Consider the following 19157-nt stretch of genomic DNA (forward strand, 5'->3'; position numbering starts at 1 on the left):
GGGCGGGAGGTCGTTGGGCTTTCCGGCAGGAGGAGTTGGGCATCCTCCTGTCGGCGATTACGAGTTTGGGGGGGAGGGGGGTCCGGGGTTCCGAAAGGAGGAGTTGGGCATCCTCCTGTCGGCGATTACGAGTTTGGGGGGGGAGGGGGGTCCGGGGTTCCGACAGGAGGAGTTGGGCATCCTCCTGTCGGCGATTACGAGTTTGGGGGGGAGGGGGGTCCGGGGTTCCGACAGGAGGAGTTGGGCATCCTCCTGTCGGCGATTACGAGTTGGGGGGGGAGGGAGGTTCGGGGTTCCGACAGGAGGAGTTAGGCATTCTCCTGTCGGTGATGGGACAGGCGGCCGCAACAACCGCGGCCGCTATACATATTGCAGCAGGGAGATCCCTTGCTGCCATAAGTATAGCGGCCGCGTCTAATTTAACCTGATTCTCTAAAGACGCCTCTCCCGGGCGGCCTGCCTGAGGAGTATTTTTTTTAAAAAACATGCATCCCGATTGGCTGATTAGACAGCTGTAGGACGTCTACAGCTGCCTAAAATCGGGACGCACTTTTGGAGAATCAGGGCCAGGGTGTCTAATCAGTTCATGGGAACTTTCTAAAAATTTCATAAGGAGTTCACCCGGGTATATCCTCAGCGCATGAGCGCAGAAAGTGCCCTACAAGGTTTTACCCACAAACATCACCTTCCGTCGCCCGTGAACCTTTTAAGTGCAAAAGTGCCTTTTTTATATTTGAAAAAAATAAATGATAAAGTGCCATGTGCAAATTTAGAATCAAAGAAATCATCAGTGTGTCAGTAAAAACGTTCAAATCAAACAGTTCTAAATAACAGCAGTTTCCTCCACTAAATCAAATCTGAAGGAAAACTTAGCTTTCATGAGTCCGCAAGGAGTCCAAGCTCTTTCTTTTAGGGGGTGCCTCAGCCAAATGCCCTACAGAGTCCCCACATCACATCAAATTTAACTTACCGTAATACAATTTCCTCTTTTTGAAGAGCAGGTGTGAATGTGCTAAGATAGAATACAAAGGTCCAGGAACAGGTCTTTGGGGCAGAATAATGATATACATAGAGCATTGTTTGAGTTATAACCGTTATATCTTTCTAATCTGGTGTTGTTTTATGCGCCTAGGCGTTTATTAAGATCTTTGAATGATAATAGAGTAGTTGTTCCCCATATTTCAAAAGCTCATCTTGCCTCAACTAGAAATTGTGCATTTTTTTTAAATTATTATTTAGTCACAATATTATGGAATAGCTTGCCTGTGGAATTGAGAAAGGAAGAATCATTTCAAAATATTAAAAGACATCTAAAAGCATTTTTTTTTTTCAAATGGCCTTTTTAAATTGATGAGATGGATTTGGGACTGCAGTCTGCATTTATATATTTTCATAATTTTCTAAATCTGTATTAATTAATTAATTTTTATTCTCATTTGTTAATTGGGATGTAATAGGATATTATATATTAAGACATGTTATTCTTTTTCCTTTTCTTTCCTATTTAAATGGAGTTCTTTTCATAAATTTGATTGAGTTATATTGCAAACCGCTTTGATCCTTTTTGGCTGTATATGCAGTATATTAAGATTTTAATAAACATAAACCTATAGAGAGCCCACCCTAGGTTGTGACCTCATTTAGGGTCCAGACCTAGTTTAAGTAGTTCTGGATTAGATTCTGCTTACTGTGACCTATGTCCTGGATCTATATTAATTTGAATAGGACTTATAAATTTGTTGCAAAATCTTGTACTTATGACAACCAGAAAGCTGATAACAATAAAATACTCTTTTGCTTGTTTTCAATATTTTCAATTACAAGTGTACGCAGCAGTGTGAAATTTACCTTCATTTTTTTGTCACTTGGTTACTCAAAGATTAATCAAGCAATCACTATAACAAATCTTTTTCTCACAGCCGAGAGCCACAATCTTGTATGTGAACATCAGATAAAGGCCTCTAGGGGATCATTCAGAAACAATTCCTGAAGAGCTTCTGAACAATGCTGTTTGGGTTTCTGCCAGGTATTGTGATCTGGATTGGCCACTGCTGAAAGCAGGAAACTTGGCTAGATGAACCCAGTATGACTGTTATATTCTTAGGATGCAAAATTATTTTTTTTATTTCAGCATTTATTCAGTATCCCTAAAAGATAGGTCTGCAGGCTGTCACAAACAACCACTGAACAAATATCCATATGGTTTATAAACAAATACAACATACAATTCTGATAGTTCAGCTTAGGGGGAAGTTCGACAGAAAGAGACAAAAATGAGTTTTCTACAAGTAATGAACAGAAATAAAAGAGCAGATAAAATAGCATGGGCATTTAGCATGGCATTCTAGGCTCAAATATAGCATTGGCTAGTTCTACTGAAGTTTGGTTTGCTGATCCATTCATAGTATGGACTTCCCCAGAATAATCACAATGCTGACTGGGAAGCAAGGTAATAGAGAAAGGGTACAGATATCATTAGCAAACCCATAGCTGACAAATGTCACAACTGTGTGACTACAAATAGGTGCCCATGCTATAAAGGAACATAGGCTAGTCCTATATAATAAAAGCCTACCTCGCGCATGCGCACTCCTATCTGCGTGCTTCCATGATCTGTAGATCTGTGGCCGGAGTGCGCATGCGCGAGTCCCCAGCCTTACTTCCCAGCACCTACCACTCGCCGGCAGGACTGGACGCCACCGCTGGACTCCCTGTTCTCCGTGTCGGCTCCTCTCACCAGCCACACCAGTGTCGGAGAAGGCTTCCGACGCTGGCAGGATCGAGAGGAGCCGCGGCGACACCTCACGGGAAGGGAAGCCCAAAACACTCCAGCCGCAAAGGGATGCCGCGGTCCCGACTCCAAACCAGCTGATTCCAGCAGCGTGTGCAGCACTCTACACACGCTGCTTCGGGGCCTTTTACTGCCCTGATTTGCTCTGCCGCGTCTCTGATGATGTCATCAGGGACGTGCCAGAGTAAATCAGGGCAGTAAAAGGCCCCGAAGCAGCATGTGTAGAGTGCTGCACACGCTGCTGGAATTAGCAGGTTTGTCAGACCGTGGGAAGGGAAGAGTGGGGGCGGCAAGGGACTAAGGGAGCAGGCAAGACCGAGGGAAGAGAAAGGGGGGTTAAGGGAAACGCTGCTGCTGCACAGGGAAGTGGTGTGGGGTGGGAGGGAATGCTGCTGCTGAGGTGGCTGCTGCACAGGGAAGGGGGGGATCTAAATGCTGCTGTACAGGGAAGTAGTGGAGGGGGAGGGAATGCTGCTGCACAGGGACATGGAGGGGGAGGGAATGCTGCTGTGGCTGCTGCACAGGGAAGTGGGGGGGAGAGAGACAGATAGATAGAAAGAAAGCCAGACAGCGAGAGGAAGGGAGACAGAAAGAAAAGAAGAAAGGCACAGGGGCAGAGAGAGACACGGAAAGACAGACAGACAGACAAAGGGGGCCAGGGAGAGAGACAGGCAGAAAGAAAGACAGCAGGAGGGAGAGAGACACAGAAAGAAAGACAGACAGACATATATTCTAGCACCCATTAATGTAACGGGCTAAAATACTAGTATTATATAAAGTAAGTGCCTAACAGCCAAATATCCTGTTTCTAACAGTGGCCAGTCCAGGTCACAAGTACCTGGCAGAGTCCCAAAAAGTAGCAAGATTCCATGCTACTAAATCACAAGGATAAATCGGTGGCATTTTTCTTCAGGAATTTGTCCAACCCCATTTTTAAACCCATCAACATTAGCTGCTTTTACCACTTACTCTGGAAAGAATTCCAGACCTTAACTATGCATCAAATAAAAAATATATATATATTTTCTTCTATTTGTTAGGGTTACCTTACATTCAGATTTACCCAGACATGTCCTCTTTTTAGAGTACGGTACAGATGTTAAATTTTACATCTATGCTGATGATATTACTATTCTTATCCCAATGATTTCATTTACTGCAGATATAAAACATCAGATTTCAGTAATTTTGACACAAATAGAGAAATGGACCATCAAATTTAAACTTAATCCCGAAAAAATGAAATTCTTCTTAGAAAGTCCTAATGATAATATCAATGAAACAGTACTTCAACTTAATGGACATAATTTCCCGATATTTAATACTATCAAAATATTGGGTGTTATGTTAGATTGTCATCTTACCTTAGATCACAGGTGTCAAAGTCGGTCCTCGAGGGCCGGAATCCAGTCGGGTTTTCAGGATTTCCCCAATGAATATGCATGAGATCTATGTGCATGCACTGCTTTCAATGCATATTCATTGGGGAAATCCTGAAAACCCGACTGGATTACGGCCCTCGAGGAGGGACTTTGACACCCCTGCCTTAGATGATCAGACTGATTTAATGATAAGGAAATGTTTTTCTGTACTTTGGAAACTGCGTACCATTAAGAAATACTTTGATCTAGCGTCATTTAGGCTATTGGTTCAGTCATCAGTTCTGTCCGTCCTGGACTATTGTATTGTAATTTATTTGGGATTTCTTAGAAAAATTCTTAACAGACTGCAAATAATACAAAATTCAGCAGTTCGCTTGATATTTGGTCTAAAAAAAATACGACCATGTTAGCACTTATTATAGACAAATATTATAGGCTCCGCTGATGCCAGTTGGGGGGATAGGGGACTGATCTCTGGCAGTAACCACCATGGGGTTTCCACCTACATGTTATCACTTCAGCTGCACACGGCTGGAGGAACCCTTTGATGCTCCTTCAGCAATGAGAGAAAAGGAAACTGCAGCTTTATCTTTAAACTGTTGGTATCTTCCTGTCACTGTGGCAGTCAACTTTGCACCCCACAAATGGAACTGCGCCTGTTTTTATCCTGTGGTACTGCCAACTAAAAACACACCAGTATCCTTTCATGTAGGCTAGTTTGGTAGAGTAAATCAAAGCAGTCAAAACTAAAAGCAGCCTATTGATCCAGGTGAACCACAGTGGGAAAATAAGACCAGAGAAGCACTGCTACAGGCAACTGTTAGTTACTGTAAGTATTTATTGAGCAGCATTTCAGTTTGGGCATTCCAGGGTCTCTCCCACCCCAGGAAAGGTCCAAGACACAACATAAACCTAACCCTTACTAAAAGGGTTGGTCAAGAAGGGAGAGGGACCTGGAATTCCCAGGTATTACTTTACTAATAATCATTTCTATAACGCTACTACACATACACAGTTGCTGTACATCAAAACATAGTCCCTGATCAAAAGAGCTTACAATCTAGTCAAGATAGACAAACTGGACAAGAAGGTACATCAATACATGGTGCTCAGGCGGGGGTATTACAGAGGGAATGATAAGACTGTTTTAATGACTAACCAAGGAAATGGAAATAAAATTCCTACCAAACCATCTCTTAGTGACTGAGATATATTGAACAGCTAGGAGGTTGTACAAGCATTTTAAGTGATGACATCACAGCTCAGTAGTTCTCAGTCTCCACCTACTGGTAGAACAGCACAAACCAAGCATCTGGACTACATGTTTACAGACAAGATAGAGTCAGAACATTTCTATGTATTATGTTACATAATCTAATGCAAAAGCCCATTCACAGTCTAAAAGCAAAGATTATTTTTAAACTCATTGATAACCTAGCATCCATTATACTAAATTCCAGGAGAAAACTTTTGGGCCATTCTTGGATTTCTGTAATCTCATCCAGATTCACACTAAGAAACCTACAGCACTAATTTCAACAGGTAGAACCAGGGTATACACATTGCTTTGGAATCTTTTAAAACCAGTACTGGCTACAACATCTCTCTTATGAATTTGGACCCCAACGGGAGTAGCTGTGGCGATGCAAATATTGTGGATTATTCATTAGTGGAAGATTTAATGAATAGGTCAAACACCTGTGAGCTGGCAGTGTACTACTTGGAGACTTTGCATATCGGTTTGTCTAGCTGTAGGGAAAGGTAGAGTATCAGGCTCCTTCTGAGTCTAAGGGTGGTAGTTACTACTGTGCCGTATTGCTTGTTAAATGGCAAAATCATGCATTACTTTATCTTATCACACATTAGTTTGACAATATGAGATGCAAATGCATATAAAGTAGCTCAATACTTTGCAAACTGCTTTATTTGAAAAAAAATAATAATAATAATAATAATAATGCCAGCTTTAAGCTCAAAACTGCTGGGGGGAGGCATATTTAATGAGGCTAATGTGTAAAATTCCCCCTCCCCCCTCCATAGTATATGGCACTAGGTTAAAGCTACAGCCTCAGCACCCTGAGGTTGTGGGTTCAAACCCATGCTGTTCCTTGTGACCCTAGGCAAGTCACTTAATCTTTCCATTGCCCCAGGTACATTAAATAGATTGTGAGCCTGCTAGGACAGGGGAAAATGTAAACCGTTCTGAGCTCCCCAAGGAGAATGGTATAGAAAATCGAATGAATAAATAAATAAATCTTCAAGTCTAGGAATGGGGATCAGGCTCAAATCCCCCCAATTTTCCTGCTCTGTCTTGCACCAGGATCTGATGAACCCTAGCCTTAGTATTAGATTATTGTCAGTAAGAGTCAAGCTGCCAAATAAGGAATGCTCTTGTCTGGCACCACTATACCCAAGGATTGTGGAGGAAGGTCCAGTGAGGGTCTAATTTACTACAGGTTATTTTCATGTACCATACATATGGATGTTAAAAACAGTCCAATGAAAGAGCTCAATATAGTCAATTAATGGCTCTTGCAGTAAATTAAGCTGTAGTAAAATGCTATATTTTACTGTAGCTTACCTCCCGCAAAAGTGTATGACTCCAGCAGGGAACGATAGTGCTGAGGATATTAAGGTACTCAATGCACAGCAAAAAAAGAACACATAGTCTATCTCTAATAACTAACAAAGGAGCTCAGAACCATTGGAGGTATAGAAATCACAAAAAGGGACAAGCCCTCAATTGTGTTTCATTCATGTCTATCATTGCTCCTTCTAGAGCAGGGGTAGGGAACTCCGGTCCTCGAGAGCCGTATTCCAGTCAGGTTTTCAGGATTTCCCCAATGAATATGCATGAGATCTATTTGCATGCACTGCTTTCAATGCATATTTATTGGGGAAAACCTGACAGGAATACGGCTCTCGGGGACCGGAGTTCCCTACCCCTGTTCTAGAGTTAGTTAGAAGTTTTTCTTATGGTGTCTAAAAAGAGTACCTGACAAGTTCAAAAGTCCAAAATGTATTACTTTTGTTTGAAAAAAAACTTTAATACTATAGTGTTTAAAGTCCTCTCCCTGCAACTTTAAACACTATACATATTAAAGTTTTTTCAAACAAAAGTAATACATTAATTTATTTATATAAAAGAAGTATTTATAGCACCTTCAAATGGACTTTTGAACTTGTCAAGTACACTTTTTAGACACCATAAGAAAAACTTCTAACTAACTCTAGAAGGAGCAATGATAGACATGAATGAAACACAATTGAGGGCTTGTCCCTGTTTGTGATTTCTATACCTCCAATGGTTCTGAGCTCCTTAGTTAGTAGAGACAGACTGTGGGCTCCTTTTATCCTGCCGCGCTAGTCACTAACACCTCCATTGGTGTGCCCGGGGGTTAGCGTGTGATGAAATGTCCGACGCGCTAACCCCCCATAGCGCACCTTGATAAAAGGAGTCCTGTGTGTTCCTTTTTTGCTGTGCGTTGAGTGGATCAATTTTTGGGACACTAATTTGATTTTGCATTACCCAGTAGTGTGTTAAAGGATATTAAGAGAACCGTGAAAGCTGTACAGTTTCGGGCTCCTTCGCAGTTATGTTCAAGGACACAGAAAGCTAGCTCCCCGATGCTGCAGACGACTAGAAATTCCACAAACTCCTGCCCTATTCTGGATTTTTAGAAGTTGACTCCATCTGCATCGTGGAACTTCCACGTCTGCAAACGACACGAGCCGGGATGTCAAAGACCCTGTGTGCCCAAAAATTTGCTCCCAGTTCCCGGAAGGCACCAAACGAACAATCCGTCTAACTTCCTTTTCCTCATCGTTCGCTTAACGCACTCGAATGCGAGACCGGCTTCCCTCCCTATTCCAATTACCCGGGTGTGCAACCAGTGGAATTTGCATCGCGCGACGGAGCAATCCTCCAAGTGCAGCGACAGATTGCATGTTCGAAGCAACACACACACCGTCCTCCCTAACTTGCGCAAGCGGAAATGACGGAGAAGTCCGCCTAGTTTCAACCATCGAACTGCACTCCCGACACGCTCAGGAGGCGCGTGCGCAAGTGTTCGCAGTCTATTCCGGTTTGTGAGAAGTATCGTACAGTGAGTGAGAGTTAGGTGTTAAAAGCAGCCTCAAGAAAAGTGGGCTTTTAGCCTAAATTTGAATTCTGCCAGAGACAGAGCTTGGCTACTGAGTCGGGTAGTCTTTTCTAGGCATACGGTGCAGTAAGATAGAAGAGACAGCGAGCCGGATGCTTTAAAAAAAAAAAAAAATCGCTATTAAAATCCTGTGGGTCCCTGTGATGCCTGTAAATTGTCCGATTTGAAATGGCAAATCATGTTGAAAACAATTTTACAAGCGGATGAGTTTTTCGGTGGTCTGCTGTAATTCCATCGGATCAGTTGTTGGAGACAGTGACTTGACACCTGTGCCACCATTAGCGTAACTTGACACTTGTGCAGAGCAGACCAACAGCTGAGCAGCAGGGGAAGCCCCAAAGCAGGAAGAATAGTTGGGGGGGGGGGGAAGGGGGGTTAAATAATGGGCACAGATTTTATGCGTGTGTTACACATGCACATCTGTGCCCATTAAAAAATAAACCGAAAAAGTCATGCTGAATCCCCCACCCCCCACCTTCCAAAAAAAACAAACAAACCCAGACCCCCCCATGAGGATTGGCAGGAGGGATACCCACTTCCTCCTGCCTTGGCCACCTGGACCCCCCCCCCCCCATATACCCCCAATTTCCCCCTCCTGTACCTTATTTACATGACCAGCAGGAGGGATGCCTACTCCCTCCTGCTGGCAGGCCCGCCTCTTCAAAATGGCCAGCTAGGGGCATAAGACTGACTGGTTCAGGTGCCTAACGCCCCTCCTATAGGATGCACCAGGAAGGGGCCTAAGGCCCTGATTGGCCCAGGTGCCTAAACCAATCAGAGTCTTAGGTCCCTCCCAATACATCCCAGATGCACTAGGAAAGGGAAGGCTTGCCATTTTGAAGAGGTGGGCCTGCTGGCAGGAGGGAGTGGGCATCCCTCCTGCTGGTCATCTAAAGTATGAGCTGTGGGTCAGGGGACGTTGTGGTGGGGGGTCCAGGTGGCCGAAACAGGAGGGAGTGGGCATCCCTCCTGCCGATCCTCACTAGGAGGGAGGGGTATCCCTCCTGCAGATTTATTGGGGTTTTTTTAAGTTTGGGGAGAAGGGCCGTCGTCAGGGGATTCCCGTCTTCAGTGACGCGGCAGAGGGAAGGCCTCAGAGGGGAAGGCCACGAAGCAGCTTGTTCAGAGCACTGTCACCTGTTTTGAGGCTTCGGAAGTATGTAAGGTGGTGTTCTGGTGTACAAAGGGATGGAAGGGAGGGATCTTAACTAGAGCTTATTTTTGGGGTAGGGTTTATATTAGGACCTATTCCCCAAATCCAGCTAGGGCTTATTTTCAGGGAAACATGGTATTTTAACCATACTAATGTAGTTAAATGTTGTACGGTTGATAATGCAGAGTACTGTACCCCTCTTTAATAGGACTGACACACGTAGGGGTGAATGTGTGATTCCTCCCTGAATCAAAGGGGGGGAAGCTGATGGTGATAATTGTATTAAGCAGGAATAAGGGGGGCCCATAATCATATATGTATGAGACGCCCCTTGCCTGGGAACTTGAAAGACACAAATATGTATACTGTATATATTTAAAAAATGAAGCTGAATGATAGAAGCATAGTATAAACACAGCATTACAGAGAAAATATCTGATAAAGGACAAAGTAAATGTGTGACAGTCATAACATAACAGTTGATTGTAGCTAAAAGTCATAAACAACTTATGAACAATAGCGTACCAAGGGCGGGGGTAGGGGGGGTTACGGACTGCCCCGAGTGCCAGCTCTAAATAGCACCTCAGTGCGGCTGCTGTACTTATTCCAGAGCAGAGTCAGCAGACGAGCTGAAGTGCAGGAAGGTCCCGCAATGACTGCGTCTACCACCTCTGCTCCAGAAGAGGTAAGTTACGTCGGAGGGGGTGGACCGGCAGCTGCAGTCATCGCGGGACCTTGCCTCAACTCCCTGCTTCTGCCAGCCCACCCCCTCAGACATCACTTACCTCTTCCGGAGCAGAGGCAGCAGAAGCACTCATCGCAGGACCTTGCTGATTTGGATGGAGAAAGGAGCATAGCAGGGTGGTGGAAGGAGAAAAAGGGGGTCAGGGTGGTATGGAAGGGTGGTGAAGGGGGTCAGGGTGGTGGAGGGAGAGAAAGGGCATCAGGTTGGTATGGAAGGGTGGTGAAGGGTAAAGAAAAGGGGTCAGGGTGGTATGGAAAGGTGGTGAAGGGCAAGAAAGGGGGTCAGTGTGGTATGGAAGGGTGGTGGAAGGTGAGAAAGGGGGCAGATGCTGATGGAATTGGTGTGCAGGGAAAGAGACATAAGGGGGAAGGATACTGCATGGAAGTGGGTTGGAGGGAAAGAAAGGGGGCAGATGCTGATGGAAGTGGGAAGGGAGAGGAGAGAGTGAAATGCTAGACCACGGGGGTGTGGGAGAGGGAAGAAGAAAAGGAGAGAGATGCCAGACCATTGGAGGAGGGAAGGGAAGAAGATGGATGCCAGACCAATGGGGTGAAGGGAGAGATGGAAGGGGAGGCATAAAGTTTCTGGAAGGGGAATAGAAAGAGAGAAGATGCCATATAGAAGGGGCAGAGAGAGGGTAGACAGTGGATGAAAGGAAGAGAGTGACAAGAAGATGAGGAAAGCAGAAACCAGAGAAGACAAGGTAGAAAAATATTCTATTTATTTATTTTGTTTGTTTTAGGGGAGATGCATCACTGTTTCTGTGGTGTTGCATTGTATGCAGAGTCCAGCTTCTTGGTGCTTCAGTTTAACCTTTGTCTATGTACAGTATTTCTATTTTATCTCCCCTTTTACAAAACTGTACAGCATTTTTTAGCGTTGGCCGTGGTGATAACAGCTCTGATGCTCAGAATTCTATGAGTGTCTGAGCTGTTACCACCGTGGCTAAAAACCACACTACAGTTTTGTAAAAGGGGGAGCGGTTAGTTTGTGATTACATATTCCATACTAGATGAAGGTGTTTTCTGTGTTTTGTGTTCGAAAAGACATGGTTTTCTGTTAGGATTGACTGTGTAGGATTGATCTGTACTAGTCTGGCTTGTTTAGTTTTACAATGGGTGTATTGATGTACTGCTCACTGCAGTATGTAAGATGCTGCCTTTTCCTAGGTACACTCTTTTGTGATGTGTGGATTGTTACTAAAAATCATGTTTGTCATACAGATGCGGGGGGGTGTCAAAAAAATGATGGGCCCCGGATGTCACACATGCTAGGTACGCCACTGCTTATGAATAACAGAAGACAGACTAGGGGTCACTCTGACCTAATAATATTTTTCACTTTATAAGAACTAACATATTTCGCACTGTTCCCTTGGCAAATACTTGGAAAGCAAAACTTAGCTGTTTACCTTGAGATCCCCAGTATTGCATAGGTTTGTTGGAATGTCTTGTGATTCAATAGCAGGTGATAATTTAAGTCATTATTGTTGCTAAGGAAAATTACTAATGAAGTATGATGAGCCAGAAACCATGTGACTTGAATAGAACCAATAGAATATTGAAGTATGCAGTTTGTAATTGGATTCTAGTGAAGCAATTGTAATCTAATTGGAAAATGTACCAACTATGTATGTTTAATAATGAATTGATAATGCCATAATCCAAATAAAATGGCTAATCACTTGTAATTGGATGAGACTTTTGGTTGTCCTACAAGTTAGTTAGTAGGATACCAAAACACTCCCAAGGCCTTGAATGTTTAGACTACATTTTCGTGTGTGGTAGTTTTTTCCTTGGCCTCTTCTGGATATAGAGATAAGAACTGAGGGGATATGTAGCCTGTTCATGTAGTTATTTAGATCAAACAGTGCAGCAGAATTTTAGGGAACTGGGTTCAATACCCAAGGCAGCTCCTTGTGACCCTGAGCAAGTCACTTAACCCTCGATTGCCCCAGGTACAAAAACAGATTGTAAGCCCAGTAGAGACAGAGAAAGTACCTACTTATAATGCATACATAATAGTTTTGGTATTGGTTGGTCAGCTGATGTTCTAGTGGGGCCTGGTCAGGGGCTGGGGTGGCCAGGTTACACGGGTACTGATGGTGGAGTATATGGAATGGTTAATGGAAGTGGATTATGGTTAATTTTGTAATTTGGAATGTGGGGGAGATCAATTCTCCAATTAAACGTTACAAAATTTTGCAACAATTACAGCGTCATAAGGTGGATATGGCCTTTCTCCAAGAGACTCATTTGTCTGATCTCGAACATATGAAATTGAAGCAATGGTGGGTGGGGGAATGTGTGGCGGCTTCCGCACAAGGAAAACATAAGGGAGTAGCAATTCTGTTTCGCAAGGGTCTTCTGGACAATCTACAAATTTTGACTAAGGATGAAGAGGGAAGATATGTGCTCTGTCGAGGGGTGATAGCGCAGCGGGACTTTGTATTTTGCTGTGTCTATGCTCCTAATGAAAGTGACCCGGCATTTTATGCCAAATTGACCCGCTTGTTATTACCTTTCGCTCAGGTCTCCCTAATTGTTGGGGGAGATTTTAACGCTGTTCGAGATTCTAGTATGGATTGAACGGGATAGGGAGGTGCTCTGCATTGAGCAGGGGAGAGGGAGCTACAAAACTTTAGTGATAATTTGGAATTAATAGACTCATGGAGGGTACTTCATGGTAATGAGAGGGATTATACCCATATGTCCCGAGCACATGGAACGCAATCTCGAAAAGACTTTATTTGGGTGACGGAACCGGTATTTCGGAAGTTGGTGCGGGCGGATATAGGTCCCTACACAATTTCAGAACATGCATGGGTACAAGTGAAGTGGCAGGAAGGAAGGGGGTCTCAGGGGATGTGGCGATGGGTGTTTCCACTAGCATTGTATAGGGACTCAAATTATAGGGAACGGCTTTTGGGTATGTGGAAAGATTACAAACGGCATAATGCTCATGCGGAAGGGGATCCTATTTTATTTTGGGAAGCGGCGAAGGCAGTGTTGAGGGGGGACACTATAAGTTATAGTAGTCATGTTAAAAAAGCTCGGGATAGGGAAATTTTGCATTTGGAGAAGGACATTGTAAGGACCAGAAGGAAATATGGCCAATCTGGTGACTCCAGGCATAGACAGGAGTTGATGGAATATCAAGTAACTTAATTTCCTTTTACATCAGCGGGCGCACAAATCCCTAGTATATTATAAGTATCAGCTTTATAGACATGGGAATAAGGAGGGGAAACTATTGGCTCGATTAGTTTCATCTAGAATTGGTCCCTGTAGGATTCAGGCCCTGATAAATGAGCAAGGGAAGAGGGTTATAACAGACCCGGAGATCGGAGATATTTTTTTTCGCTATTTTAAGACTCTCTATGCTCCCCCCCTCAGAGAGGGGAGTGATGGTAGGTCCATATTTGGATGGGATAGAATTGCCCTGTATCTCTGAGAAAGATAGGGAGCGTTTGAATGCGCCAATTTCACCGGAGGAAGTGTGTTGGGCAATTGGGAATAGTAATGTAATGTAATGTAATTTTATTTCTTATATACCGCTAATCCGTCCTCTGTTGAAGGCATCAGGTGAGGATGGTATGCGCATTGAATTTTATAAACTCTTAAGTGAAGAGATTATTCAACTGCTCGCTAGAATGTTTAACATCATGGTTGGTGCAGAGGCTTTATCAATAGGTACGAACAGGGCTAGAATTCTGGTATTGTCTTTATTTAGACCCCGAAAAGGCGGGATCATATCGTCCTATTTCTTTATTGAATATGGAGGTTAAAATGTTAGCAAAGATTATGGCAAATAGGATGGCCACTGTGCTACCTTCCCTTATTCTTGATGCTCAGGTAGGATTTGTGAAGGGACGGACAATAGCTAAAAATGTAGGAAAATTTATATTGTCTTTGGAACAACGGGCGAGGCACAATTTTCATTCTGTACTGGTTAGCTTTGATGCTGAAAAGGCATTTGATAAAGTAAGGTGGGATTTTCTTTTTGATACATTAACAGCATATGGTTTTGATGCTTTTTTTGTATCGGCGTTGCAAACATTGTATGCTTTTCCACAAGCTAAATTGGTGTTGAAGGATTTTAAATTAGATAAGTTTCCATTTTACAGAGGGATGAGACAGGGATGTCCCTTATCTCCGTTATTATTTGTGCTTACTCTGGATCCCCTCATTTGGAATATATATGAGGGATTGACATTGGAGATACTATTTTTAAGTTATCAGCCTTTGCAGATGATATTTTAGTACACCTTGCGGATCCTTTGCATTCCTTAACGATCTTATTGGAATTGATTAAAGAATAAGGTGACTATGCAGGTATTCGCTTAAATTTAGATAAATCGGAGGCATTGGCATCCTTTGTGGCGGTTCAGGCCTTATGGGGGACGGAGTTTCCATTGACATGGACGCAAGGACAGTTTGTGTACTTGGGGACAGTGATGACTATGTCGACGTCCCAATTATATCGCTTTAATGTGGATAAACTTCTACAAAAGATAGAGATCTTGCTGGTGGCGGAAATTATCCCTTTCTCTGATGGGACGTATCTGCTTGGTTAAGCTGTTTATCTTTCCAAAATGGTTGTATGTGTTGCAGACTTTTCCGTTATGTTTGCTGAAGAAGGATTTATGCATCTTTTATTTAAAAAATTACTCGTTTCTGTTGGGTGGCCAAGAAACCTAAACTAAAGTTGACACAATTGCTGGGGAATTGGAATGGGGAGGGTAGGATTACCGGATATGAGGATCTATAACTATGCATGTTTACTTCGCCATTTGGGAGATTGGGTGAATATGACTAGCATTTACACCCCTCTTCAGATGGAACGGGAATATTTTGCTCCTTATGATGTATTTGCGTTACTACATAGTTCCCAGAGGGCATTGCCCTCTTTTATTCATCCAAGTGTATTATTTAATACATTACAGGCGGCATGGCGTTGGCTTGTGCATGTCTTGGGTGGGAATCCGACTGTTACTGATTTCTTGCCTTTGCGGGGTAATCCGGCCTTTCCTCCAGGACAGGATTCTAGAGAATATCGGTTATGGGAAATGAGAGGAGTTTCAAATTTAGAACATATATTGGGGGATGAAGGGGAACTGCTGACTCGTGCAGAATTGTTGGCTAAGGTGGGGGAGACCGGGGGAGCGCAGTTTGCGTGTTTTCAAGTGGAACAATATGTGGGATCCCTCGACAGAGCACAATTGAGTTTGCATTAGGGGGCTAGACTGCGAGAATTGTTTACTCGGGAAGAGGGGGTGTCTCTTTCCGTGTCTAGCATTCATGCTAGTTTGCAAAAATTACAACCAGAAAAGGACTATCAGAAAATTTGGGATAAATGGGAGAGAGAATTACAGCTTAATTTGGGACATTGGGATGTAGCCAGTACTTTAAGGGCAACACCTGGGGTGACCCCGTGTGCTTGGCTAAGAGAAACTTATTATAGGGTGACCTTACATGCCTATTACACTTGTACACAGTTGTTTTATAGTGGAGGTCTTCCTACACCACTGTGTCATAAATGTGGGATGGGGGCTCACACTTTGGGACATGCATTTTGGTTTTGTCCCATTATCCAGTATTATCCCAGGACAAGCAGGCAGCATATTCCCACACATGGGTGAGGTCACCAACGGAGCCCTGCAGCAGACAGCCTCGAAAGCAAACTTGCTTGAAGATCTCGATCTTTCGAGGACTGCACCGCGCATGCGCGCGTACCTTCCCGCCCGAACTAGGGGGCGCATCTCCTGAGAGGATCCTCAGTTCGTTTAATTCCGCGGAGACAAGAAGACACGTTTTTCTTTAGCTCTGCAGCACTTTTGCCTTCTCTTCACCGCGGCTGTTTCTTTTTTTTCACAAAGTTCGGTCGCTGTGCTTTAATTTATTTCTCCTTTTTCACAACTAAAAAAAAAATAAAATTGAATTTTTGTTTCTCTTTTATATTTGTCCGGCCGGTGAGCCTTGGGCCTAGGCCCAATTGCTCCTTCCGTTCGACACAGACTTTATTTTTTCTATGTCCCGGCTTCTCACCGGGTTTAAACGTTGTCGTCAGTGTAATCGTGTGATTTCGGTCACCGATCCCCACTGTCGCTGCCTTCAGTGCCTGGGTCCTTCCCATTCACCTGAAGATTGCCATCGTTGCTTCACTCTCACTCCACAGGCTTTTCGACGCAGGTGCACCCAATTTTTTCAAATCTTCGGAGACATGGAGCATCCCTCGGATTCGACTTCGACCTCGGCGGCTGCCCCGGTATCGAAGGCTTCGACTCCGACATCATCGACGACCACGGTCTCGAAGGCTTCGACCCAAGTTCCGGCTGGTGCTTCGGTCTCGAAGGCCTCGACTTTGCCTGCTTCGGTTCCCTCGAAGATGGTGTCCTCGATGAAATCTGCCATGGGGGGTAAGTCTCCAGGTTCTCTTTCAGGTACCGTACCCAAGAAGCCACCAGAGTCCTCTGCACGTCCATCTTCCAAGCGTACCTCCAAGACAAGGGAATACTCACCTTCGAGGTCGCCCTCTTCGGAGCGTACTGCTGCACCTACGAGATCAGAACCTTTTGTCTCGGTGCCGATGCTGGAAGACATGCTAAAATCTATACTGACCACTCAGATTTCCTCTTTAGTGGCTCAATTGGTCCCGTCCTCGACCTTGCCTCGGGTGGATCAGCCTGTCACTCAACCGGAGCATCCAGTATCTCGAGGCCGATCCCGGACACCGAAGAGAATACCTTCATCTGATTCTTCTCCGGACTCACCTCCTTCGAAGCACCGATCGAAGCCTTCGAGACATAGTGCTTCTAAGCTTCGGAGAGAGTCTTCAGCTTTGGACACCGAGACTTCTCTTCCCCTTTCTTCGAAGTCGAAGCACAGATCTCGACACCATCGAGCATCGACTCGAAGTCCTTCTCAACCGAAGACTCATCCATCGAAACCAGCTCGTCGAGACATTTCGCCTCAGACCTCGACTCATTCAGTACCACGTACACCTGGTACTTCTCCATCCAGGAGCCTTAAGAGAAAACATTCTCTTACTCCACCTCACAGTGCAGCTTCTTCAGTGATTCTACGCCTTGAATCGGAACCACTGTCACCATATTCCAGAGAGGCTTCTCCTTCATACTCAGCACTCCCTAGATCTCGCAGTGTGTCTCCTGAGGAAGCATCTGATTCCAAATCCATTTCATTTGCCAAATTTATTTTTGATATGGGACAAGCTCTCAAACTAGATCTTCATTCTGATTCCAAATATACTCCTGAATATTTGGCAGATATGGAGCTTCCTCATCCACCTAAAGAGTCACTACGTTTACCCATGACTCCTGTTCTCAAACAAACATTTGCTCGTAACATGGAGACTCCTTATTCCATCACTGCCATTCCTTCTAAATTGGAATCTCACTATAGAACAGTTCCATGTAAGGGTTATGAAAAATCTCAACTTTCTCATCAATCCCTTGTAGTGGAATCATCTTTAAAGAAAGCACATCCTTCTAAAATCTACGCTTTAATTCCTCCAGGCAGAGAAGGTCGTACCATGGATAAGTTTGGTCGCCGTTTATACCAGAACTCTATGATGGCAAATAGAGTTCTTAATTATAGCTACATTTTCACTTCTTACTTTAACCATTTTCTGAAGATTTTACCATCCTTTTACCCGGATATTTCCACAACTCGTCTTTCAGAATTCAAACTCATCCTCAAGACTCTCTCTCAATTGCGACTCTTCATGTTACAAGCCTCATATGATGCTTTTGAACTCTCCTCTCGAGTATCTGCCTTTGCAGTAGCCATGCGTCGTTTAGCATGGTTACGTATTGTTGACATGGATCCCAATCTTCAAGATCAATTGGCGAATCTACCTTGTCAGGGTAACGAATTGTTCGATGACTCTATTGAAGCAGCTACCAAGCGTCTCTCAGAACATGAACGCTCTTTTGCTTCCCTCATTCGACCAAAACCCAAATCTGCACCAACTAGAGGTTTTAAACAGACTCCACGTCGTTATCCTCAGAAAACGACTCCTGCTTTTTCCAGGCCTCCTCCTCGTCGTCAACAACGTCAGCAAAAATCTCAGACTCCTGCTGCCACCAAACCAGCTCAGTCTTTTTGACAGTCTCAGCCTGAGCATTCCAATTTCTCTATTTCCAAATTCTCCCCTCCCCATAGGGGGTCGTCTGTCCACATTTTATCACCAGTGGGAGCTCATTACATCAGATCTCTGGGTGCTTTCCATCCTACGAGAGGGATACTCTCTTCGGTTGCTGCAAATGCCTCCAGATCGCCATCCAAGAGAGTGTCCTTCCGATCAGTCGCACCTTCCCCTTCTTCTTCAAGAAGCTCAGGCTCTGCTTCGCCTGCGAGCTGTGGAGGAAGTTCCTCTTCCACAAAGGAACTTGGGATTCTACTCCCGTTATTTTCTAGTTCCCAAAAAGACGAGGGATTTACGACCGATCCTGGATCTCAGAGCTCTCAACAAATATCTAGTCAAAGAGAAATTTCGAATGCTCACTCTGCCAACTTTATATTCCTTAATGGATCAAGGGGATTGGATGTGTTCCTCGATCTCAAAGAGGCGTATACTCATATCCCTATTCATCCAGCATTTCGCAAGTACCTCAGATTTCAAGTAGGAAGCCTTCATCTGCAGTACCGAGTTCTCCCCTTCGGGTTGGCTTCTTCTCCCAGAGTTTTCACAAAATGTCTCGTGGTGGTGGCTGCAGCTCTTCGCAACCAGGGTCTCCAAGTATTTCCATACCTCGACGACTAGCTCATCAAAGCTCCCTCTTTTTCAGGGGTTATTGCAGCGACCCAACAGACTATTCTTTTTCTACAAAGTTTGGGATTTCACATCAACTTTCCCAAATCTCAGTTGACTTCCTCTCAGTCTCTCCAGTTCATAGGAGCAA

General features: G+C 44.1%; 1 protein-coding gene across 1 annotated transcript in view; it reads right to left on the reverse strand.

Annotated features, from left to right (window-relative positions):
• Window positions 1–17430, reverse strand: part of MRPS18C (mitochondrial ribosomal protein S18C) — a 29773-nt gene extending 12343 nt beyond the window's left edge. Inside the window, exons 1-2 of the mRNA XM_033960492.1 lie at window positions 17294–17430; window positions 7703–7842 (exon numbers count right to left, since the gene is read on the reverse strand). Of these exons, the coding sequence (XP_033816383.1) occupies window positions 7703–7842; window positions 17294–17430 (277 nt within the window). The remainder of the gene's footprint in view (window positions 1–7702; window positions 7843–17293) is intronic.
• Window positions 17431–19157: the final 1727 nt, after the last annotated feature.

Source organism: Geotrypetes seraphini, chromosome 1 (assembly GCF_902459505.1).
Source record: "Geotrypetes seraphini chromosome 1, aGeoSer1.1, whole genome shotgun sequence".
Taxonomy (NCBI): Eukaryota; Metazoa; Chordata; class Amphibia; order Gymnophiona; family Dermophiidae; genus Geotrypetes; species Geotrypetes seraphini.